Source organism: Poecilia mexicana, unplaced genomic scaffold (genome assembly GCF_051168715.1).
Source record: "Poecilia mexicana isolate PSO_F unplaced genomic scaffold, ASM5116871v1 scaffold_23, whole genome shotgun sequence".
Taxonomy (NCBI): domain Eukaryota; kingdom Metazoa; phylum Chordata; class Actinopteri; order Cyprinodontiformes; family Poeciliidae; genus Poecilia; species Poecilia mexicana.
Window position 1 is genome coordinate 2,927,927 of NW_028263392.1, and position 24,528 is coordinate 2,952,454.

Here is a 24,528-nt window from a genome sequence, read left to right on the forward strand (position 1 = left end):
ATTCCCACGTTTTTCTAGAAAATTTCTTAGATTAACCTAAACATTTCTGAGATTTTTGGCGAAAATGTACTCCTTTTTTATATAATGGTTCAAATACGCCGTTGTATGGTCATAACAGGGTTAAACTTTTACGAGCACTCTTACAAGCGATGACGTCACCTACTTCCAGAACTTCCGTGTTGACAGTCGGAGCGTCCGGACTGCAGGAGCGGATGTATTTTACTCGATTGGATTTTTATTTATTTATTTATTTATTTATATTTTAACGATCCCACGAAAGATGTAGCTACCCACCGGAACAGAGGTCCGCCAAAGAAGCACGAGGGGTCACTGCTCCTATGTCCCGGACCGGTTAGAAAGGAGACCGCCATCTTTACAAACAGGTGGGTTAGTCCAGGCGTAATCAGGGCTTGTATGGCAGGCCGTCTTAATATAAAATCGGTTTCACCGCACTTACATTCCAGATATCTTAAATTGGTTTGTGACTAGAGGACGTAGACGCAAGGGCGTAGGAACGAGTCTGTCATTGGGGGGGGGGGCGCATATCGGAAACCTGACAGATCAGTAAATAGCTTGAGCAGAATTGTCAAACAATTATGCCATCCAGAGCCGTGCAGGGACCACTAAAGGGGCAGGTGCTCAAAAAAAAAAGGGCACATCTCACCGCATTCTAGGACAGAATATTAACAGCCTCTCAGCTTTCAGAGTTTAATAAACAATGATAATTTACAAAATTGTGAGATATACAATCAAAGCTAAGGAAAATCTCTATGTAGACCATACAGCTATGCATATGTAAGATATTTTATTAGTAATTTCTTTCTGCAGGTCTATTTTGTTATAAGAAAGTATTGCCATATTCAAACCCGCAATTTAGCAGGATTTGTAAATCAGAGCTAAACCACCAGACATATTTTGTCTTTACAGAATTACACTATTAAAAATGTAAACAACAAATAATTTTAGTACATTATTATGTGTCAGAAAATAAGACCAAAAAAAAAAAAAAAGTTTGACCAAAAGTGCATTTGGGGGCAAGGAGCAAAAGGGGCAGGTGCTCAAGCATCTCCAGCCCCTCTCCTGCACGTGCCTGATGCCATCAATACATCAGTAATGCGTTACTCTAATCTGACCCTTGTTTCAGTAACAAGTATTCTAACATGTTACTATGTTAAAAGTATGTTTTTATCATACAGAATGACAATTTAAACAACTTAATTTTCAGATGTATACATTATTACACATCTCAACTCTATTTACTGTGTAGCAAAAATTTTCACTAATTTATTTTTAAACCTCTCCTCAAGCACTTTTTTATTGTCTCCTGTAATTAATATAATTTTTAATATAATTAATTAATATAATTTTTATATCTTTACACTGAAACTCCACCTGGCTCTCCTATGTCTTCCCTGACCTGCTCCTCTCATAATAAAATAGTTTAGTTTATTTAAAAATTAAAAACATATTTATTTCAAAATAAAACAAAATTAATACATATTTCAATAAACTAAATGAAGATCTCACCAGAGCTTCTTCACCTTTCTTCAACATCATTCTAGCACTGCTGTTCTCCTAAATATCTAAATAATATAATATAATATAATATATAAACACACGTTAAGTGGTCGAGTATGATCAGATGTTGCTCACTTTAAATAATAAAAAGGCTCATTTCGTTGCTGTTTCAGTCTCATTCTAAATCATTGTGACTAGACTAGCTAACTTTTAAACAAAGTTAGCAGTAAAATTTTGGACATGTGACTATCCCAGAATTAAAATGGCTTAACCTAAAATATTTAGTTCTATATATGAAAGTAAACTGACAACAAGATGTTATAAACGAGCGATATTCATAGCAAAATTCCTGACAGACAGTTTACCTCCTTCAAACGGAGTTTCTGACCCAGTCTGCTGCTGCCTTTACTCTGAGCCGTTCAGAGGGGGGAGGGGGAGGAAGCGCTCTGCTGAATGCGCTGCTGTGCGCCTTCAAAATAAAAGCACGCGAGTGGAAGATTTTAAAATTATTCGCAACAGCGGTAAAATTATTGGGGGGGGACGAATGTGACTCTCTCCAATATTGGGGGGGACATGTCCCCCCCGTCTCCCCAGCTTCCTACGCCTATAGACGTATTAATAAATTAAGATATCTCCAGGGAGGGATCTACTGGGGTGGCAGTTGCCACCCCAAACGAGAGCCTTGCCACCCCTGTTGCCACCCCAGCTAGCGATAATGAATTCAATAAATAGTTATGGCAAATCGGACATTAAGCGCATGAAACTCTTTTTTCCGATAACATTGAATGCAACACAACGTAACCTGACACCCACTGCTAAGTAGCGGGAAGTGCGAGAGAAGAACAGAGCTCCAGCAGCATTGATGGATATATATATTACTGGACTGGACATTACGTGATTTATCGTAAGTCACACATGAACCATTGCTGTCCATTGAGTCAGGAATATCGGTGGTCAGGAAAATACTACAATCACACAAAGAATCAGAACAATGGACGCAATGTTTAGCAGTTAAGTCAATCATAGATGGTAATAAGGGCTTCAGATTTCACAGGTGAGGAAAAAGTTTTAATTTAAAGAAAACATTGAACAAGTGAGCAGTGGGTCAGTTATACTAGCCTAACTGTTGCCTGCCTGCTATTGACTGATAACCTTAGCATGTGCTGCGCAGTTCGGTGTGTTTTGGTTCCGTTAGCACTAAACAACCCGCCCACCAAGTCATCAGTAGAACAGCTGTTTAAATCAGCTAATCAACCACCGCGGTGATCAGGCGAAAACTTATTAATAATCACATTATAGACATTAAGCCTGACAACATTATGTAACAGACTGGATGTAATGTTTTAGTGTTTTTGCTACTTTTTTTGTGTGGGAAATGTTTGCTTTTGGGTGTTGATTCCCCTGATCGGTGATCTCTGCTCTGTCTGCTCGTTGAGCTGTTGTTTGTCGGTTGCCATAGCAACGGGTCCTGCGTAATACCGACATACAGAGCGAGAACAGGCGGAATAGAAGTTGTTGGAGCTATTTTTTCTTATTTCTTTATCCATTTGAATTTTGTTGCTTTATTCTTAAATTTCTATGTTTCGTATGATTCACAGTTTATTTGTAGGTTGATAATTGTTGATTTTATTTATTTTTTGTTTTATTATTTTTCTATTTTCTAAATTTAGACAGGAAGTAATGTGGGTCAGTCCACTTTCTATAAGTGCAGGGGCCTGAAGGACCAGCAGGCATTTGGGTTTGGGGCCGATGGTTTTTACCAGAGCAAGAGTGGTAGCATGAGAACAAATGAAAGTTTGATCTCTGTAATTGTTTGGTGAAAGAGGAAAATAAATCACCAAGAACAATCAGTAAGTTTGGACATTGAACCTTCTTTTGGCTGTGTCCAGAAACATGACCCCAGTGCCTCAGTATTGGCTTGGTGGAACTTTTGTTGGATGTTTGGCTTGGCAAACAATCAGAAGTGGTTCTGTCTTGTTTGGTTCTTCACCTGTTTATCAGCTTTATTGTACCTTTATTGTGGCATACTGCAGCCGCTGCAAATCCTAAAAACAAGCGACAAAAACTGAGCTAATCTCCTGTGTTCACAAAACGTGGAGATATTTTTAACAGTCTTCAAACTACGGCTCCTACAGCATATTTAAAATAAAACAATTGACCAATATAAATAGAAATTCGCCCCTTCTTGCATCTTGACAGAACTAACAGAAACTAAACTGTTTATAGATTTGTATCATGGAGAATTGATCAAACATCAGTTTTCTCATCTTTATTTTAAGTTGTATTTAATAGATATATCTAATAACAAATGATGGCGCTACTAATATTTTCGTGACAGATTTCTCCTTGTCTTGTATTGGGATAAAATGGTTTTCTGGACACAATGAATCACATAGTGACCAATAGGCGCTGTCCAGTCCAGTAATACATATCAATTAGCAGGAGTATGAAAAATAATTAACTATACTATATTAAGAAATTGTATTTAAATATATATATATATATATATATATATATATATATATATATATATATATATATATATATATGTGTGTGTGTGTGTGTATATACTGCCACCCCTGAAAATATCCCTGCCCCCCTCTTGCCACCCCATGAATATTTTTCTACATCCGCCCTTGGATATCTTTAATTACATTTTCACTACTGATTAGTATAAATTACGTCAGCCTTACCACTAAATTATATGGAGGACTCAATTTCAGACATCTACAATTAAACTATATCGAGTCATAAAGTAAATTAGAGATGTCTCGCATTTTGTTCTGACTAGTCATAATTCTAATTAAATCTATCTTGAACTACACCATAATTCAAGACATTGTAAATATATTTTTAGACAGTACTTAAATAAATTTGACTAGTCTTGTACAAGTTAAATTGCAGATGTCTTGACAGCAAATAATGACTTGAAAATGCATTATTTTCAGCTTGGGAATGGGTGGACAGTAGACAGACCTTTTAGAGTTTTAAAGCTGTTTTTAAGTGAATTGTGTTTGTCAGAATTGAATAAATATGAAAAGAAATTGCAGATTTCTGAAGCAGTCTTCAAGTTCATGAAATTTAGCATTTTCCTTATAGGCCACACTGTTGAGCTCTTTTGACTTTGACATTTTCTGACAATTTTGTGCTGGGAACCTAAAATTCTGAAGGCAGCTGTTTTGGACATTCTGTTCTTAATTCAGATATCTAAAAATGTAATTTTTACATTTGAAATATCATAAATTGTAATTACGGATGTGTGACCCATTAATTGCAGATCTGGTGATGTCATTTGAGATATCTTGAAGGGGATTTTGATTCGTCAAAATGTAAATGAAGATATCTTAAATTATTACTCATACTAGTAAGAATGTAAATGCAGATATCTTAAATTACCTTTCCGGATAGTCCAAATATAGGTTTGTCTAGTCAAAATGGATTTTTAGATATAACAGTAGACTGTGTGTGTGCCAGGTCTGGAAATAACAGCTCTTGTTCCATTAGGCTAAAACAACCTCAGTCTTATTGAAAATCTATCTGAAATTGACCTTTTGTGTGAGGCGATGACCACTGCTGTGGAGCCCTTTTGGTTTTGGAAGACTGAAAAGTGTTCTCCGCAATACTTAATACCACCATACTGCAAAACCAGCCTGTGCACATGAACAATAAAATATTAAAAGTATTTTTTCCCCCTCTTCTAACCAATAACTGAGTTCCTGTCAGACTTACCGATGGTGATCTGACTGACGCAACTGTAAAATGTTCCTGAAGAGACGTTGTAGCTGCTGCTGCTGGGTTCACGGTCTGTGAGACACATAAATAAGGCAGTGTGTTATCCAAAGTAACTTATAGTGGGGGGGAAGAATAAAGATATTGATTTCCTCAGCGCAAAGCTAGCATAGGTTGGGTTTTACAATCAATGCTCTTGCAATTAAAAGTTTCTGTAGTCCAAAGGTAAGGGGAAATATTTTTTTCTCACAGTTTCAAATATGTCAAGCCACCCCTGGGTGTTGTGTTGCTCCAGCAGGGGAGGTTGAGAAAATTCCTGAACCTGCAAGGTTACGAGAATGAAACTCTAATCCTGCAGTGTTAGCACCCTGAACAATGTCAAGCTACACTGAGAGTAACAATTCTTAACCTTGGAGGCATTGGGAGAATAGAGATTAGGGCTTACAAAGTTATAGGGATAACATCTGAAAACAGAGGCCACTTGTGCTACTGTCCATGAAAATTAAAATTATTTTAGGTGTTAAGATGCAGTTAGTCAGCACAGGGTGCAGCGCTGCTCACCGCCTCGTCACTAGGGGTCGCTATGCTGTGATCTGAAAAAAATTAGGAAATAAGAAAAAACACCACTTAAGGTTTTGGCAAAATCTATAAAAATGCGGCATAAAGCATTTTTTCTGCATACATTTAATCTTTGAAGTTTTCTTTAAAAGTAAAATTAAAATTTCACCTCGTCTCACTCTGAACTCAATATTGTGGATCATCTTAGGAGTTCTAAATTCCTGTACACGCCTAATCACAATGTCAATAATTTTAATGGATAATATTTAACATGATTAATTTTTCATTGTGGACTTACAGGAATAAACAGAACAATTCCATTATTCATTTATCCTATGGTCAACAAACAAAATGACCTCCACACTAAAAACTACAGCCCTAATGTGGAACACCAGCTATCAGGGGAGACTGCAGTGATCATTAATCTGTCGCAGCACAAGAAAAACCAACTTGCAAACCTGCTGGATTATTCCTCTTAACCCAGATGTTGGGTTTACGCTGCAAGGACAGATGTCTTAAACAAAGATAAGGTCAAAAATAGGAGGGTAGAAATCAGACAGATGATTTATATTCCATAGCAGAGATATTTTCCTTCACCTTCACTGCCCTGATTCTCTTCCTGATTCATGCGTCGATCTTTATCAGTCTCAGTTTGTCCTGACAAGAGTTCTTGAAGTTCCTCATCTTCATTTCTACCATCTGATTCATCTTCACTACGTTCATGTCAATAAGTTGGTCCCTTAAAAAGACAACAAGGCTGAATTCATTCTGGAAATTGAAGAAAGTATGTGGGAATCTCAAGTAAGACTAGTAAATTTATAGAGATTAGTAATTGCCTAAACTGTGCCAAACTTTGTTAAATACAAAACATCAAAACAAAATGACGTGTTTTTGAAACACGTCATTTAATGCTGCTTTTTTAAGGTTTTCCATCATTCATAGGGATTCCTTGTTTTATAACAGGGTGTTAGTGCAATCATAGATTTTGATTAATCTCAGGAATTTTTTAAGAAAAACATGGAAAGTTCAAAGTTTCAAAAGTCAAAAATTTGTGTGAAAAAAGCTTGGAAATTTTAAGATTAATTTAGGAAACTTTCTAGAAAAAACTTATCAGAAATTTTCTAGACAAAAATGGAATTTAGTTTAACTCAGAAAATTTCCAGAAATCAAACATTTTTGACCTTTTTAGAAAATCTCTAGTAAATTTCTTAAATCAATCAAAAAAAAATTCTGAGTTTTTGGAGGAAATTTACACCTTCTTTCTACAATGGCCAATGGCTTTGTGACAGCCCAAAAATACTCTAAATGTCACTCAACCAGTAATCCAAAATAATGACGTTACATCTACCCATAGCCAGATTGGTCAATATGGGTTTCCTGGAATAATCCAGAAAAATAAATCAACTTAGTTTGTTCTTTAAAAACCCCAGAATATTTCAGACATTACATTTCTGCTTGGGACAGAGTAATCCACAGATGTTACTGCTTATTACAATGATAAAAAAAGTTCCTTTCAAAATCACTTCCTGTTCCAATTCTCTAATCTTACACCAACAGCTGCATCCAAACAGAACAGCAGCACTGAGACTTTGTTTATCACTGACTGGCTCTTTTTTTCCCCCAGCTGAAGCAATTGGACTCCACTTTTGCAGATAGACCTGCAGCCATAATTTATTTCCAAAGCTATTGGAAGTCAGCAGTGACTCTGGAAACCATCATCCATAATTCATCATATAATGAATGAACAACATTACAGCAAAATGCTCAGTGAGAACACACAAACTCTAGAAATAATTGTTTTTTTTCTCGACATTAGTGCATATGTAGTAGCTGTGTATAAACCTGAGTTGGACTAAAGTGTCCCACTACTTTTGAACCCATACTTTTGATTTCCAGTGAAGGTAATAGTTGTAAAACATCATATCAAAGTCTGGATGCTGCACAGGATGCCTTTTTTTTTTCTTTTACCTGCGGACCCGGAGGAGAGGCGCGTGGCGAAGGCGCGGCGGGGACTGCGCGGGCTGCCCGGGCAGACCCGCACCACCTCATCCTGGCATTGCAAGCACAAGACCTGCCCCTCCTGGCCGTCTCCGACCTTGCTGCAACCGACGTGCTCGCCGCCGCCGCCGCCGCCCTGGATCTTCATGCTCGCGCCGATCTGCTGGACCAGCCGCATGTCGGCCGCCGCTTCATGATCCAGCATCCTCCTCCGCGGAGCCCGCACAACATTACGCGCGGCTTCACCGGGCGAGGCGACGCTCCCGCACCGCCTTTCGCTTCGAACCCCTCCTCACTGCGACGCGCACAGCTCGCGGGACACGCGTTCAGCTCAACTCCCTCGCTTCCATCTGAGCTCGCGCTCTTTCCACGCGGTGGATGATAATGCTGGTCTTTGCGCGTGACCGCAGGCGTGGCTGCTTTACGCAGTTTTGGTAATGTCGCAGTGAACACACTGGGATTTGTTTCCAGTTTGTTGGAAATCACATTTGAAACTCTTAAGCAACACAGAAGTTCGTAAGTCACCATTTCTCTATTTTCTGAAGGAAAAAAAAATAGATTTTGGTTTCGATAATAATGATTAAATTATAAAGGGAAGCCAGTTTTTTGGGTAAATCAAAGTCGCTCACTCACTTTGAGAGTTCTTGTCTTTGAGTTTTAAATTCATAAATCAACAAGATTCTAAATTTTCTACATTATTTTCTGCGTAATTCCTTTAATGACAAAGTTTGCAGACTGACTGGACCAGTCACAGGAGACACAAAATCATCCCACAGTCTTTTAGTCACCCACAGGTCCCACTTTGGGCACCTCTAAAGTTACTGAAAGGTAAAACAAAAACATCCATAAATAGATGAGGAGTTTTTGAGGCTAATTTTGTAAGGGCTATATAACTTAACAAAGTGATCATTTCAACATATTATAAACAGTTTGGCTAAACTTAAATAGCTATAAAGAAGATGTGTTTGGAGGAAAGTCAAACTAAACAAGCGAAGACAGATCCCCCATGAAAGCAGAGTATAATCTCTGGCCTTGAGCTCTGATGGAACACTGCTGGGGAAAACTCTTCACTTTGAGGAAGAACCTTCAGCTCAGGGGAAATAACCCAGATCTGCTGGATAATAAGTCAACAGCTGCAGCCATCCTACATAATGCTCCACATTTAGAGGCACTGCATGGTCCAGCCTCATGTCAGGGTGTTGGCTGTGCTGTGTTTGGCTGTTCAATCATTTCAGGCTGCACGTATAATGTTGTAAGGATCTCAAACTATTTTCTCCTGTTTTTTTGATTCAGTAGTGATGAACAACTACAAGAAAAGATGATTCTAGATGTTCAGTTATGTCATTCAGTTAGAATAAGTTCATAGAATTACAGGTTTAAGGACCTTAAGCTTTAAATGTTTTTCCCCAAAAAATATGTTTTTGTTGTTTTTCTATTAATATATTTGTTAAAATGTTCACCATGTTGCGACAGTATGAGATAAAATAATCTGTCGGGGGAGCAGGGGGGGATCCAGTTCCTCTGCCTCCTCCATCTCAGTGCAGTCTAAAAAAATGGTCAAAAACAACCAATCAAAACCAGGAGGCGGGTCTTAGCGATGTCAGTCATGCCCATGTATGCTCTGATAAATGCGCTAATGTTGGAAAAACAATTTACCTCCACAGGACAGCTGTTAATCTGCCATCATCTGTGGCTATGCTAACTAGCGTTAGCATTCATGACTGGCTCTGTTGTGGTGAACCAGCTGTGTAGTAATGAGAAAGGGGGAGCTTGTGAGCAGCACGTGCAGGAGAGTGATTGACAGCACTAAGACCCTCCTCCTGGTTCTGATTGGTTGTTGTTGATGGTGCTGTGTATTTATTGACATGACAGCAGAATATAGGGAGATTTTTTACACGGATTATCTACCTCATATGCTGTTCTTTTTCCATTGAACAGTTTTTTTTTTTGGGAGGGGGTTCAATAGCTAATAGCAATATTCATCAGAATTAACATAAACGCTTAAAGAACGCCACGTTTTATGTAATGTATTGCAGACACTCTTGAAATGGTCCCTCGTTTTTAAGAAAAATGTTCTAATTTCTAATTGGAGTTATTTTCTTTAGCACTGTCCACGATCAGACTAAGTGTGGAGAATTTAAATGAGAATGTGTAAATACAAAAGGTCCTTTGAGAACAACAATTTACTGTTCATTTCTTATTTCATAAATACAAATAGAAAAGTTGCAAGCAGTTATAAACAGGTTCCAAGCCCAACCCAGCAAGTCTGTCTCTGGCCACGCCCCCTTTGCACTCAAACTCCTCACCTCATCTTGTCAAAAAGAGGTTAAGGAAAATCAAAGGTACATCAAAAAAAAATGCAGAGATGCTTGTTTTAACTGGAACTAATATTCCAGAGAGATCTAGAATCTGATAACTGATGAAGGTAATGTTTGCCTCTGGTTGTTCATGCCTCCTGTAGCTGAGAGGAGGCATGAAGAACACAGCAATGCTAAGCAGAGAGAGTTGTCAAGTCCAGGGTTAGAGAAACTGAAACTGAATATTTTCCTGTGTTTACTTTACGCACTGTTTGATAGAGAAGATCTTGGAAGCTTCTCATGGCCACAACCTAAATCCTCAACTCTGCTTCTTCACCTGCAAATGCATGTTTCGGACAAATATGGCACCACTTAGCACATAAACAGACTTCCCAACACAAGGAGCTTTATTAGCACAAAGGAAAAATATCAAGCAGAGGTTTTCTTTCTTTTCACGTTTTGGATTGAAAAACTGAAGACAAAAAATATACATATATATTTTAATTTACTGCTATGCATCTGCAAATGAGAGTAGTGTACAGCGTCACTGACCCCATCTGTCCCAAGAACAGATTAATGATGTCAGAACGCAAGTTAAACTTGTGATTATTTTTACTATTCAGTCAATTTAAGGTGGAACAGGCTGGAATTCTTGAGTCTCGCTTCACCAATCAGAGACAAGTCAACGAACAAAGATGTCCTCCTGACAGATAACTGAAAGGCTTTATAAAGGAATGCAGGCAGACCAGCACAGCAGGAAGAAGCACATGAAACACGTGCAAACAGCAGATGACATGCACTGATAGAAAAAAGTATCTAGTCCCTACTTGAAGACTGCTGCTCCTGAAACTAAATCTTTGGTCTCTTTAGATACGTCTTTGGGGTTTTGTTCCTGTCCAGAAAAGAGTTGTGACCTCTTCCTGACACAACCTCACCACCTTCAGGTAAAAACTTGATTTCTCTTATTTGAATGCAATGTTAAAAAAAACAAAAAAACTTTAGCAACATCATTCCCCTAACCAAGGTAGTGATTCCTAATGAGGTCTTTTGTAACCTCCTGGCGGGGCCCATCTGTAGCTGACCAAAAAAATGTGCAAATTGAAACTACGAAATGAATTGGCTTAATGGAAAAAAAACATGTTTTTTGATGTAAAGCTTTTGCGGATGAGATGTACTGTTGTGTGTATCAATATTCTTACACAAACCTAACCTGCCACAAAACAGGTTGGGGTTTGGAAAAGAATAACCCAGGTAATAACTGAGCTCTACATGCTGGAGGAAAAACAGTGAACCGTCAGTGAGGAACTTTGTGAAATCATAACTTACAGAGATGCAAGATTTTTCATCACTTACCAACTGCAACCCTCCAGATTGGAAAATGTCAGATGCAAAGACATTTTTTTAAAGCATCTACAGTGCCCCCTGCTGGTTTTTGTAAATAATAAAGGACTCACATTTCTGATGCTGATCTCAGACTAATTTAATAGATAACTTAAATTGTCTGGACACTAATTGGCTAGAGGTCAAACTCAGCACATCTAAGGAAAATAAGAAAAATCACAAAATGTTGTGATTGAAGTCTGTATTATATAAAATTTAAGATTTTTACCCAAAATGTGAAATAATACAAAAAGTAATGTGATAACAATAGCAGATAAAGAAAATGTGCTGAGGAAGATTATTTGGATAAATCTACATGTGACTTGTTTTCAACATAAAACAACAAAACATATTTTTTTAAATTATGAAACAGAATAAAATGAAAAAAAAAAACATGAAAATGATTCCAAATAACACATTTGCTTTTTTTCAGCTTTTACATTTTAACCTGGGATCGAACAAAGACATCAGTGATGATGAGACCACGAGCACGGAGAGCCATTTGCTGCCTGAAGTTCAGAGTTATCTACCTCCTCTTGACTTTGAATGTCATAATTCTGCTGCTGTATGGAGACAATTATTTAAGAACACGTGAGGTAACCAAGGTGAGTGTGTGAGTCTTATGATGGATTTGACTTGTAGAGATTTAGGTGTACATACTATGAAGGTGCATTCAGCTTGAAAACCACTCCTTGTATCTAATAAAGCTTTGAATCACATGGTGATTTAAGGCATGGATACAGATGCTGCAGCTTCTCTAAGACTAACCTGGCAACAGAAATTTCCATACCCTAAAACAAATAACTGATGCACTTTAAATCTGTGTGGATATGCCAGCTAATTTGTATTACTGTTTTATTTTTCAGGTAAAATCCACCACCAGTATTGCTAAAACCAGCTGCTCCTTCCATTCACTATCACCAAAGGAGGCTCAGGTGGCAAATTTTCTGAAACACTCAATCGCCTGGCCCGAAACGCTTTCTTTGCCCCCTCACCTCTTCTTGAATGACACCAGTGATCCCGCTCAGAGTACCTTCACCATTCTCCCACACGAACGGGGAAGTTGGTTTATAGGGGACCAGCTGGAGGTTTTGATAAAAGTGTCCGACTTCTATGGTCGGCCCAAAACGTCCGGCGGAGACTTCCTGCTTGCTCGGCTGCACAACCCTACTCTTAACGCAGGTGTGGCAGGGCGAGTTTTCGATCATCGCAATGGTTCCTACACTGCTGTGTTCTCTTTACTATGGGAAGGAAGCGCACACGTTGAGGTGAGACTAAGTTGTATGGTAAACCGTCGTTTGACACCAATGCATTTCAATAATGTAGGAAGACATCTCTTTCACGGTTTCCCTACAGGGAAATGCGATTCATCGGTCTACATGTAGTCCTGTCTCACACCAACTAACTTCATGTCCTCTATTGCTACATCTATAAATGTCCCATTGGTCTTCCTGCCCTGTGGATCCAACCTCAACCTCCGTCTACCCATATAATCACTGACTCTTCTCTAAACAAGTCCAAACCATCTAAGTAAATTGCACTCCCTTCATCTTCCCCACTCCCGTCTGCGCCCCCCCCCCCCCCCCCAAAAAAAAGGTTGACTTTTCACAAAGGGAGACCCAAAAGCTTCAAAGACTTGATTGGAGTTAATGTTACAAAAAATCTAATTAATTTCCTCATGCTTAGATGCACACGTTTTATTTTTTTAATATGGACGTATAGCGTTATCTCCTAAATTACTACTGATAATTGGAGGAAAAACTAAATAGCATAGTTTATCCTCCTGACTACCAGTAGTTCATTTTTGTCCTCTGTAGAGGATATTTCTAAACTTGAATATCTCCCACCCACTGCATTATACTGAATTAATTCCTTTTGGTATCTAAAGAGGAGATTTAGGGCTTTTCAATGATACCACATGTGAAGGGGTGGACTTTTGTACGTACCTTTTTCTAATTCATAAAAATAGCGTTCATCACTAATAACACATTTTATGGGAAGTGCATAAGTATTCTAATTACCTTATGTTAAGAAAATGAATTTAAAATATGCTAGTCTTAAAACTTAACTTGTCTTGATTGAAATAGCCTAATTATAGTTTTGAAATTAGTAACTTATTCTGGTTTATTGACCCTTATGTTACCTGTAGTTACAGCAGATGGTTTGCTAGATCTTTTGAACTGCCCTTTATCTGTGTGGGAAACAATCAGGAGAAGTTCCAGCTTTTCACACTCATCTGTGAAAAGCCATAAAACAGCAGGAGTTTAGGAGAGTCTCTGCTCTCACTTCGTTTAAACAAAAGGGGACAGATGCCTTAGACCGTGACTTGCAGGAAGTTTAAGAAGGGTCAGAGATAGCTTCTGGTTGCATGAGCAAAGGTACGCCTTATTTGAATAAATTAAAGACAAGAATACGCCTTTACTATAAAACTTTCTACACAGGAGTAACAAATTAGATTTGCTCTTGCAATTCTCCAAAGACGTCTTTGCACATCTTTGCTTTTCTTTCTTTCTTCTTCTTTTCCATTTGTCTCAGGTAAATGAATGTATGTCTCTGTTCTGCAGTTTCTGTTGTAATTTGGATAAGTTGTCTTCTATTGGATTAAACTCTGTTATTCTGTGACGTCTGCACTCGTTGTTTTCTGCGTGGCTACACGCGGCCCGCCGGGAGAACCTGGGATCCGTAAGAAGAAGATTGAGCCAGATATTTCCCAAAAATATGCTATAACTTAAAAATCTTCTTCAACACTTACAAAGACTGTGGGATTTAAAAAAAATTGTGATTGGACAATATTTTTTTTTCCTGATAGTCAGGAGGATATAATATAGAGCTTAAAAATGGTTAAAATCTAGTTTTTTTGGACACAGCAGATTTTTCAACAAAAAAACTTATGTTGTGCTACTGTTAAAACAGGAATAACTTAACAAAGTAGGAAATGTGCTTTCAATCCTTTCCTTTCAATGCTTTCAAGTCTTTTAATCCTTCAAAGCAGCTATTAAAGTAGATAGTATTTGTGCTAGGCAGGGTTTTAAAACACTCTACAAGCTATAATTTTTTACGCCAAATTTGAAAAATCACATTGAAAACTTGCTGCATTCTCTGTATGAAATTGTGTTGAACTGTACTTTAATGTCTGGAGATTTTTAAGTATTCTGGAATTGAATCAAACTGTTTTGTTTTTCTGATAAATAATCCTTAAAGCTTTCGGTAATGTTTCTTCTTCTCATTTCTACAAGGTGACTTTGGTCCACCCTAGTGAGGGAATCACCGTGCTGGAAAAACTGACTCGAGAGCAACCTGACAGAATCTATTTCCGCAGTTTTTTCCGTTTGGGTTCAGTGTATAAAATCACAAACTGCAACATATGCCTCAATTCAAGTCGGAGGTTGTGCAACTACACTGATCCCAGCACAGGCGAGCCCTGGTTCTGCTACAAGCCAAAGAATTTGAGCTGTGATGCCAGGATCACCCACGCTAAAGGAGGACTCAGAGTTTATCTCAGGCCAATGGAGGAAAAGCTCTTTCAAAGGTAAGAAAATTGTTACATTTAGATATATACCCCTCCAGACATGCACACACAAACATAAATTACAAAATGTAGAAATGTAGTTTATTTTTTTTTATTTTATTGTTATTATTTTCATGCTATTTCATGTAAGTCATGCTCTTCATGACTCAACATACCAGAGACAGAACTGAAAACGAGCTCTATTAAGAGAAATGCAATGAGCTCACAAATTGACGTTATCATAACACATGATTTTACAGACAATAGGTGCATTTCCATCACACTGACATTTCGAGGATAAATTTGCTTAATGAAGACACTGCAATTTCAAACTTGTTCTTTGATTTTAAAAAAGCGTTTCTTTTTTGTTTGCTTTTTCTTCCTGGAAGCGCCTAAAAGTGACGTGAGTACAGAGAAGTTTGGTTACTGAGACAGATGGCTGATTGGAAACAGGATGCAGCTGTGAATGAAGGCAGCTGTGAATGAAGGCAAACAGGCAGAGACAAATGATGGATGATGAATAAACACAGTAGGGAACGAACAGGGAGTCAGAGGATTTGGCACCAAAGGAAAACACCTGACAAATAAGCTTTATATTCAAAACTACAAGAAACAGAAAGCAAGAATAAATGAGTAAAACTGGAAACAAAGGAATAAACAGATACCCTTTACAAGAAGACCTTTAAAGTATTATTAATGAATCTACACACAGTAAGATTCATTAATAATAATATGTCTAACACAAGCATAAATAACAGGAAGTGATCAAACACAAATGAAACCTAATAGTCTTAATGTCCCAGGACAGTTTTCCCAATTTGGGCAACTGCCGTCTAGTTCGGTCTGACTCATACAAAAAAACCTTCAGCAAACATTTGTTTGACTTTTCTAAAGTTAAACAAATAGTTTTTTGTCTATTTCGCTGAATGTGTGACGTGTGTTTTTCATCTTTGTGTTAGTGGTGTCAACTTGAAGGTCTCCATTCCAGCTTCAGGACCTGCACACATCCAAGGTATAACATTTTTACCGCTGCCTTTGTAATGTCAGTACTGCTGAATACATGACAGCCATGGGGCATGAGGAAAAAAATGTAGGTGAACTCGACTGTCTGCAGATTGTCTATAATGAGTATTAATCTGCAGCCAAAAGCTAATCAATCTACCTACTTTGAATTCTTTCTTCTTCTTCCAGTTCTGAGTCAATATGATTACTTTTACAGATCAGGTAAGGTTATAAAAAGTAATGCTTGCAAACATCCAGTCTTCTGACAGTTTGACATCAGGTAGGGTTTTTTTTAATTATGTTTATAATTATTCTTTTTATTATTTTTTGCCTTCTACTTATTTAGATTTCAACTTCCCTTGGGACTTTCCTGGTGTAACAAAGAAAACTATGCAGTCTAGTCCCTCTGGTTATTACTACCAAGGTGCTTGGCGGTCACTAGATGGCACCACAGTTCACCAGTTTAACACCATCACAGCAATCAGCCAGTGTCTGAAAAACAAAGCAGTCCACCTGTATGGAGACTCCACCATTAGGCAGTGGTTTGAATATTTAAACCAATCACTACCAGGTATGTGTCCATTACAAATGTCTGACATAAGGGTTTAAACTGGTTCACTTTGCTGTCTCTTCTGTTCTCTTTGCCTTAGATCTCAAGGAGTTTGACCTGCACAGTTCCAACCAAACCGGACCGTTCCTGGCTTTGGATTATGCAAACAACATTTTATTGACGTTCCGCAGCCATGGCCCTCCTATCCGTTTTCGCGTTATTCCTGTCAGTCATCTACATTATATTGCCAATGAACTCGACCGTGTAGTTGGGGGAGCCAATACAGTTGTAGTAATTGGCATCTGGTCCCACTTCAGCACTTTCCCCATTGAGGTCTACATCCGACGTCTGCTGAACATTCGGAAAGCGGTGGTGCGGCTGTTGAGCAGATCTCCAGATACTCTTGTCATCATCAGGACCGCGAACCCCAAAGCGTTGACACTATACGAGACATTGACCAACAGCGACTGGTTTTCGCTACAACGTGATGAGGTCCTCAGGGCAATATTCAAAAGAGTAAGAGTCAAACTAGTGGACGCCTGGGAGATGTCTGTAGCCCACCACCTGCCGCACAGCCTCCACCCACAACCTCCTATAGTTAAGAACATGATAGATGTTGTTTTATCTTACATATGCCCCAAAACAGAGAATTTATAAAGAACTGAGGGAGTTTGGACTTTCTTGAATGTGTTTTCTATTGTCTTCTGTGGTGAACATTGTCTGTGAACAGATACAGTTCTGTGACAAAACATTTCCCAAATCTAACTGAAGTCACCATTAACAATATTACCTTAAATTGAAGTCACACTGAAGTAATGGTAATTAAAATGTCCATAACCATCAGAAATCTTTTGAATTTCTACATTTAATTTCACTTATTAAGTTATTGACGCTGAGGCAATAAGTTAAAAAGTTGAATATAAAATTCTAGAAACTTCACAGTTTCTGCAGTTTTGCAGGCATTCATTGTGGGTACAAATGCCACATTAATATAAGACATTTTATGATTTGACTCAAGGTTTTTGGGGGGCTGTTACGATCACACAACTGTTATTTTTGGCAAAGACTGTTTGCACAATTTTAAACAATTTGTAGATTTCTTTTCTAATCTGGGCTGTAAAGTGGTGGAGTTGTTAGCTCTGTTGTCTCACAGCAAGAAGGACTTGGGTTTAATTCTGGCCTGCGGTCTTTCTACACAGTTCATGTTCTCACTATGCATCGAGGGGACTTTCCAGGTCAAAAGTATATAAAAATAATGTTAGGTCTTTGTGTTGTCCTGTGATCGCTTGTCTCTCCAGGGTGGTCATTTCTCAGTGGCCGCAAAAGACAGGCACAGCAACCCTGTTGGGATAAGCCGGTTTAGACAGGTGGATGGAATTTGTTCATTGTTAAAATTATACACAAATATATACATAAATGCAGACTAATATTTGGTCAAATGTCACTAAGCAATTTCTAAATTGACAGTCTGTTTTTGTTACCATCAAGAGTCTATTGGTATTATTCTGGCTGGATAGCTGACAGTTCTTGATACAAGTCATTGATCTCCAGGTACAGATTGGGGTTAGATGCATATTTTACACATTTTATGGGGTTTAGTTTTTTGGAAGGCCTTTTCAAATATGGTTCTGCTCTATCCATTCCAACACCAGTTTTGATGTTTGCCTGGGATCATTGTCTATGCTAGAGCAATGAGGCCAAATGTCATTGTGACTGAATAAACTGGCATGAATTTAGGTCAGAAAATGTGTGAATTCCTAATCTTCAGCTCAAAATGTTGTACATGTACACTACGTTACTGGGCCAGAAAAGTTTCTTGAATTTCAGTAATTAGCCTTTCATCAATCGACAGCACAGTTCACTTATTCACAATAAAGTTAATAGACTAGATTAACCTTCTCACAGTCTTAAGAAATGGGGTTGCACTGACCCCCCGGGTGCTGTTATGAGGTTTTTTTGTGTGTGTGGTGTGTGTGGGTGGGAACTGATGGTCTGACAGGACATTCCTCCGCCCCCATGTCATCTCCTGCACTCCTCTTGCACAACGCGTTAAGACACCAGGAGGGCAGTTCTTTTACCATTAGAAAACTACACCCCTTCAACACAAATGGCTCTTTCAATTTTATAAAGATTTGATAGTTTCAATTACAAGTATATTTATCTATACAGAAAATTATCATTACTATCAACAAATCAAACAGAAGCCCAGGAGACGCCATCAAGTTTCCTTCCACAATAAGGAAACATATTAGTGTATTATCCAACCTTGCAGATGACGAGAGCAGCTGTTGTGCACACAATGACACCAGAGAGAGATGATTACATAAAACACCTGGGAATAAAAGAAATGGAAAGAGAAATAAAAAAGAAAACCTTACTACTGTGTGTTTTGGTTGCTAGGGAGCTTAGCAATGGCTTACAGATGCAGTCATATATTTGCTTAAGTCTCCCTGCTACTGATCACGAGAAGATGGTATTCTGCTTACCTTGTTAGTAACGAGAGGTTATCTGAGCTACTTCTGCTTTTCTGTAACCCTGAACCAGGCGCTTGTTGTCAACAAGGCCATCAACAACCATGCCAAATTGAAAGCCACTTAAATCCCTTTTCAGTTTTGGCTATATTGTGCCTTATAAAAAGTGAGTCACAGTGTTTGATCTATGACGGATCTTTTTCACAGTGGCACGCCTCACAACAAACTGCAAAGAAGTCAATATTTTCCCATGGCGTCGTAATAGTCTACGTTAAATAGAAATTCCATTATGTGACGTTTGATGATTGATTGCTGCCCCAACCAAAAAAAAAAAAAAATAGGTGGAACAATAAAATGGAGTGGCTTGATCCCGTAAACTAAACAACAAAAAAAATCCTGAGGATAAATTCGTAATAGCTGACCTTTGGGCAACACAGGAGCATGCGGAAAATAAAACTGGAGATCAAGAATTGCTGCTGCTCCGACACACAACACAGTAACGAGTTTCTCCATAGATCGGCATGTCCTATCAGTCACACAAAACTAGTAGGAAGTCAAGGGGAAAAATCATATATACAATTGCACTCCAGATTTATATATTTCTGTGGCTCTTTCGAGTGATATGTGGACAGCAGTGAGACTGTTGCATGGGTCATGAGATCAAAAGGACATTCTTCATTTGGACACTATACTCCAAACAAAGAACCATGGTTGTAGACTAACAATGATTCAGACGATAGTAACGATACAAAACATGTCAGAAAAAGGTGTTATGATTTACTTCTGGCAGCAGGACATCCATAGCAAGTTTCCCCATAACGTCTGAACATCAACCAGCTGTGTCAGGACTCCAGCTGCTCATCGTCTTCAATGAAGATGTCGACCCCGGTCCTTTGACGCTGCCCAGTGAGACGGAACATGTCCTGCGATGGCCGCCTGTAAATGGATACAAAATAATGCAGAAATATTGGGTGAACAAAAAAAAACAAAAAAAAAAACATTTAAGTAATTTATCATTTTCTGGCCAATATTAGTTTTTAAACTCACCTCAAAATGTAGAATCTGCCCTTAGCCTTGGGTGATGAAATCAACAAGGGTGTCAGTATTCACTCTCCTTTGTTGTTGTGTTTGATTGGCAGAAGGGAAACAAAACATGTAAGGCATGAAATTGAGAAACATTATGAACCAAGGCGCTGCTTACACCTGGATACCTGTTGTTGACAGGCGTATTCACCAAGTACACACCTGAAATTCATTCCTATTCTAGGTAGGGATGAATTTAAGCCTACCATAAATGCATTCAATAAGGTAGGCTACTGAAGCAGTTTCATTTTAAATGTGCATTTAAACAGCATAACTTTTGCAAAATCTGTTAACGGCCAAGTTGCACCCTTTAATTGCTCCTTTTCCTTTTTGTTTTATCCAGACCAGCCTTAATCAAACACGTTAACAAACTCAGTTTATGCCATAGGCTATTGAACTTTGGCAGCAGATAATGTTCCACCTCATAATGGAAGAGACTGAGCTTTATATTAACGAGATGTGTTTTTGTAAAACTGAAAAGCTTAATGCTTTTCCAAAAGCAACCTCCATTTGCGTAATGTGTGGCTGTTGTATAACCATAACCATACTGAAAACTTGGAAAAGGTTCAAGGCTTCTTTTAACAAAGGCGACACACAGTGGTTTTCTGCCATTTCGAGTGTGCTTTAAAATATGTTTTCATAGTAACAATGTTCAGATTTCTGCAAATAGTATGGTAATAAAAAAAATAAAAAATACACCAAACAGCTTCACGTCTTCCAAAACTTTATCCAGAGTTTCAAAAATAAAAGTCATGTTAGCATTTGAAACAATGTGCTAATGTCCTGCCCCACTCGCCATCTTTCTACTGTTCTGCTCAGCTGGTGTACACTCCTGGGAGTGTTGTCCAATCCAAACTTAACATGGATCAGGGGATTAAAGGATTTCTCAAATATGCATTAAAGAATAAAGGCAACAACTCCAGGTATGTTTTTGATTTTGCATAATACTCCCCCTATTATTGTAAAATGAAACATAAAAATATTTTTGAAGTCCATTCCATCAATTTGTCTGAGCTTAGACCACGCCGGCTTAATCTTACAGCAGAAACAGTCTTTATTTTTTTTTTCTTACAACCCTCAGAAAAAGACAATGTCCCTCACAGTACAGCGAGTGTTTAAGCTCAAACATGTGTCGCTTAATTTGAATGGTGTGTTGTAGAGTCATGATTAAAGTAGTGTAACACCTGTGCCAGGTGTTGATAAATTTTTGTTGTTGATCCAATTGAGTCAAAGTCCAGGGGGATTTTTATAGCTCCGGTCCGTTCCTGGTTACACCCTGTGAGAAGAGAGAGGCAGGAAAACACACACTCACACACACACACACGCACACACACACACACACACACACACACACACCCATCTCCACATAGCTCTGCGGATTTGACAAAGTGAGGACGACGATGGAGAAAAATACAAAGGTAAACCCCAAAAAAAGACGAGAAAAGCTATTAATTCAAGCTGGTCGTTTTCTTCTGCTCTTTTGATCCACGGCGTCAATCATCTAAAATTTAAGGTTTTCAAAATTTGCTTAGTTACATTTTTCAGCTTGTAGCAAAGGTTGCATTTTATTTATTTTTTTTAGCACAAAACAAAAAGTTGTAGCATCAGCACAAAATATCTCTAAAACTCGTTACTTTTAAATATTGACATATTTAAATATTGGCGTATTGGGTACAATGAGAATACAAGAAGAAATATTTTCAAATGTGTTTGTTGGTGAAAATGCATGCAGAATAACCTTCTGATTTATTCATGTTAGTGAATAAATATGTGCGTTTCCAACATAGTTGTGTGATTATGCAAATGAGAAATATGTGCAGTTTATTTAATAGTGCACGCAGTTTGACATACTGTGTGGATATAAACTCCACGTACTTTTAGAGAAGTAAGTGGAGTTTATATGTCTATTACACGGCCATGTGTGTTTGTGCGTGTGATGTTTCACTTCCAGTATGTCTGCTGGACACCACTGGAAACCAGTGAGGGGTTGTGTGACACGACTGTAGAACAACAACATGGTTTTAATTATGACAATTTCAAACAGCTTTTTTTTTTTTTTTTTTTTTTTTTTTTTTAAACTTTCACGATATTCACATTTTACAACTTAAATTACGACTCCAATGCAGTATTCTGACGGGACAGTTTGCAACCCGGCTGAGAGCATTTTATTTTTCTGGATTTATTGAAAGAGACATAACGCCCTGTTGTAGAGGAACTCATAGGAAGCAGTAGCTAAATTATATTCTGTTTAAGGCCTCATAAAATCCTGCACCAGCTCTGGTCACATTTAAAGGTTTTTTTTTATGACCTAAAACGGGCAATGATAAGAACTGGCTTACTTAAATAAATGTTCTTTTTGTAGAAAACACATATCTTGTGTTTATCTTGGATTATATTTTGGATTATGTTTTGTTCGGTGGTAATCCTGATTATTTTTTATGAAGTTACAAGCGAAGGCCAGGCACAGAGCCAAGCGTGTGTCAGACACGTATTGCGTAAGCAAATTTACAATTTTTTTCCTAAAGATAATTATAATACACTCACAGTTTCACTGCTCGCTCAGAACTTATAAAAACACGACTGTAATTACAGTCACGACTTTTAAACTGGACGTCGGTATTTTCTTAAACCGAGGTCTCACAGAGGATTCATACACACCCGAAGCTGGTGGAAGAGAATGTTCCAGATCGTCCGGTTTGAGTGAAACGTGGCGCGCGCGATCCGCGCCGAGATGCAAAATTTCAGAGATGAAGGCCGGACACCGTGACAGAGCTCGCGCGAGATTCGGACGGTGGGATTAGTGCGCGCTATCGGCCTCATGCCCAGTTCAATGAGTCAACTATAAACCCGTATTTATTATCTCTGTTACCCTCCCCCCCCCCCCTCCAAAAAAAAAAAAATAATAATAATAATAACTTTCATTCTAAATGTGAGGCGGCTTTTATTTTACAGTGGTTGCGCCAGTTACATGTAGACGAAACGAACCCGGCAATATGAGGCAGCATACATTCAGCTCTCAGTGTCGTTACAGTAGCAAAAAAAAACAACAAAAAAAAAAACAAGCAGTCACACGAGTGCTACGTCAAGAATTTTTTTTTTTTCTCACAGACGTTGTCTTTCGGAGCACGTTCGAGATATATGTCGCTTTGTCAACACCTCCGTTTCTATCTTAGTTAAATCAAGTTCACTGTATAACTACACTTTTCATTGGAAAAAAAAAATCTTTAAAGGAAAAATGCATTCCGGTTTAAATGTTTTGTTTTCATCATGACTTAAACAGATTAAACCAACAGCGTTCGCTTTGTCATTTATCTGATATGAGACAAACAAAAACTTAAACAAAAATGTATCCATTTTCTAGAAAATACTGATTTTTATGAACAAACGGATGATGCCCCACGAGTAGAAATGAAACTTTATTTTGAGTAAAACTATACTTAGCAATTTTTATAGTATTCATCATTTCTGACAAACTATCTTTTCTAGAAAAGTTTTGTTAGCTAAGTATAAAAAACAGTCAACTTTCAATGTCCTTATTGGTAGCAAAATGCAAGGAAGATGCAGTAAACAATGAAAAGGGTTAAATATTTAAGATGAGATAATCAAAATAATAGAAAAAAATATATATTTATTTCCGAAGATGTCATGTTAATCTGAGGTCTCACAGAGGACCTCAGTTTAACTGGTGGGTGCTGGTTTACTGAAAGTCTGTCTTTAACTGTTCTGATGTTACAGAGTCCAGATGTAACATCTATTATGATTCTTGCTATCACCGTGAACAATGAAAGCATTTTATTAATGCTCATAAAATAAGATAAGACTAACTTTTTTGTCCCAAAGGAAACTTGTCTTGCGTACGCAAGATGATAGACCCTGCCTATCATATTACATTTATCCTTAAAACAATTTCTATATAGATCCATTAGCAGAAATAAATAAATAGTTCCCAAAATTTATGTAAAGTCTTAAAAATCATTAGTCAGGGGCGGGCCGATCGATGACCGGAATGTGTCGTGGCTTTTCATAGCTGAGCCAAAGAACAACGGGTACGGAAGCTGCAGCAGTCAAACCACTGCTGAAACTGCTGTATATCCTTCCTTTCTCGATCGGCTAATTCTGTGAAATTCAGTCAAGTGAAGACTGTTTAGCAGTTAACCAGCTACTTTTTTGTTTTAATGGCATTAGTACACTGCGTCAGGTTAGACTCAATTAACTTACGTCATCATATTGCAAATTTTATTTTTTTTCAGCGGTGTTAAAAAATTCTGCCGGTATTATCGTAAACGAGACGATACGGCATACCCACAGTAATCCACTTTAAACTATCACTTACTTGGGATAATTGGCATAAATGTCTGAATAGTCCAAACTGGAGAGAGTTTAGTTGGAAAATATGATTTTTTAGGACACCGATAGTGAGTGCCAACTATGATA

General features: G+C 38.0%; 2 protein-coding genes across 2 annotated transcripts in view; one reads left to right on the forward strand and one right to left on the reverse strand.

Moving 5' to 3' along the window:
• LOC106931785 (anoctamin-4) overlaps positions 1–8,302 on the reverse strand; it is a 46,111-nt gene extending 37,809 nt beyond the window's left edge. Inside the window, exons 1-2 of the mRNA XM_088003110.1 lie at positions 7,774–8,302; positions 5,248–5,322 (exon numbers count right to left, since the gene is read on the reverse strand). Of these exons, the coding sequence (XP_087859236.1) occupies positions 5,248–5,322; positions 7,774–8,008 (310 nt within the window). The 5' untranslated portion in view covers positions 8,009–8,302. The remainder of the gene's footprint in view (positions 1–5,247; positions 5,323–7,773) is intronic.
• LOC106903707 (NXPE family member 3-like) lies at positions 75–18,286 on the forward strand. The gene is made up of 9 exons (XM_088003111.1): positions 75–383; positions 10,971–11,044; positions 11,914–12,085; positions 12,347–12,748; positions 14,717–15,009; positions 15,948–16,000; positions 16,180–16,212; positions 16,337–16,561; positions 16,641–18,286. The coding sequence occupies exons 3-9, from the start codon at positions 11,954–11,956 to the stop codon at positions 17,195–17,197; spliced, it is 1,695 nt and encodes a 564-aa protein (XP_087859237.1). The 5' UTR covers positions 75–383; positions 10,971–11,044; positions 11,914–11,953; the 3' UTR covers positions 17,198–18,286.
• The last annotated feature ends 6,242 nt before the right edge of the window (positions 18,287–24,528 follow it).

Coding starts and splice junctions, on each gene's coding strand:
- LOC106903707 (XM_088003111.1), top strand. CDS start 11,954: ATGATGAGACCACGAGCACGGAGAGCCATTTGCTGCCTGAAGTTCAGA. Junction 12,749..14,716: donor AAGGAAGCGCACACGTTGAG/GTGAGACTAAGT, acceptor CATTTCTACAAG/GTGACTTTGGTCCACCCTAG. Junction 16,213..16,336: donor TGATTACTTTTACAGATCAG/GTAAGGTTATAA, acceptor CTACTTATTTAG/ATTTCAACTTCCCTTGGGAC.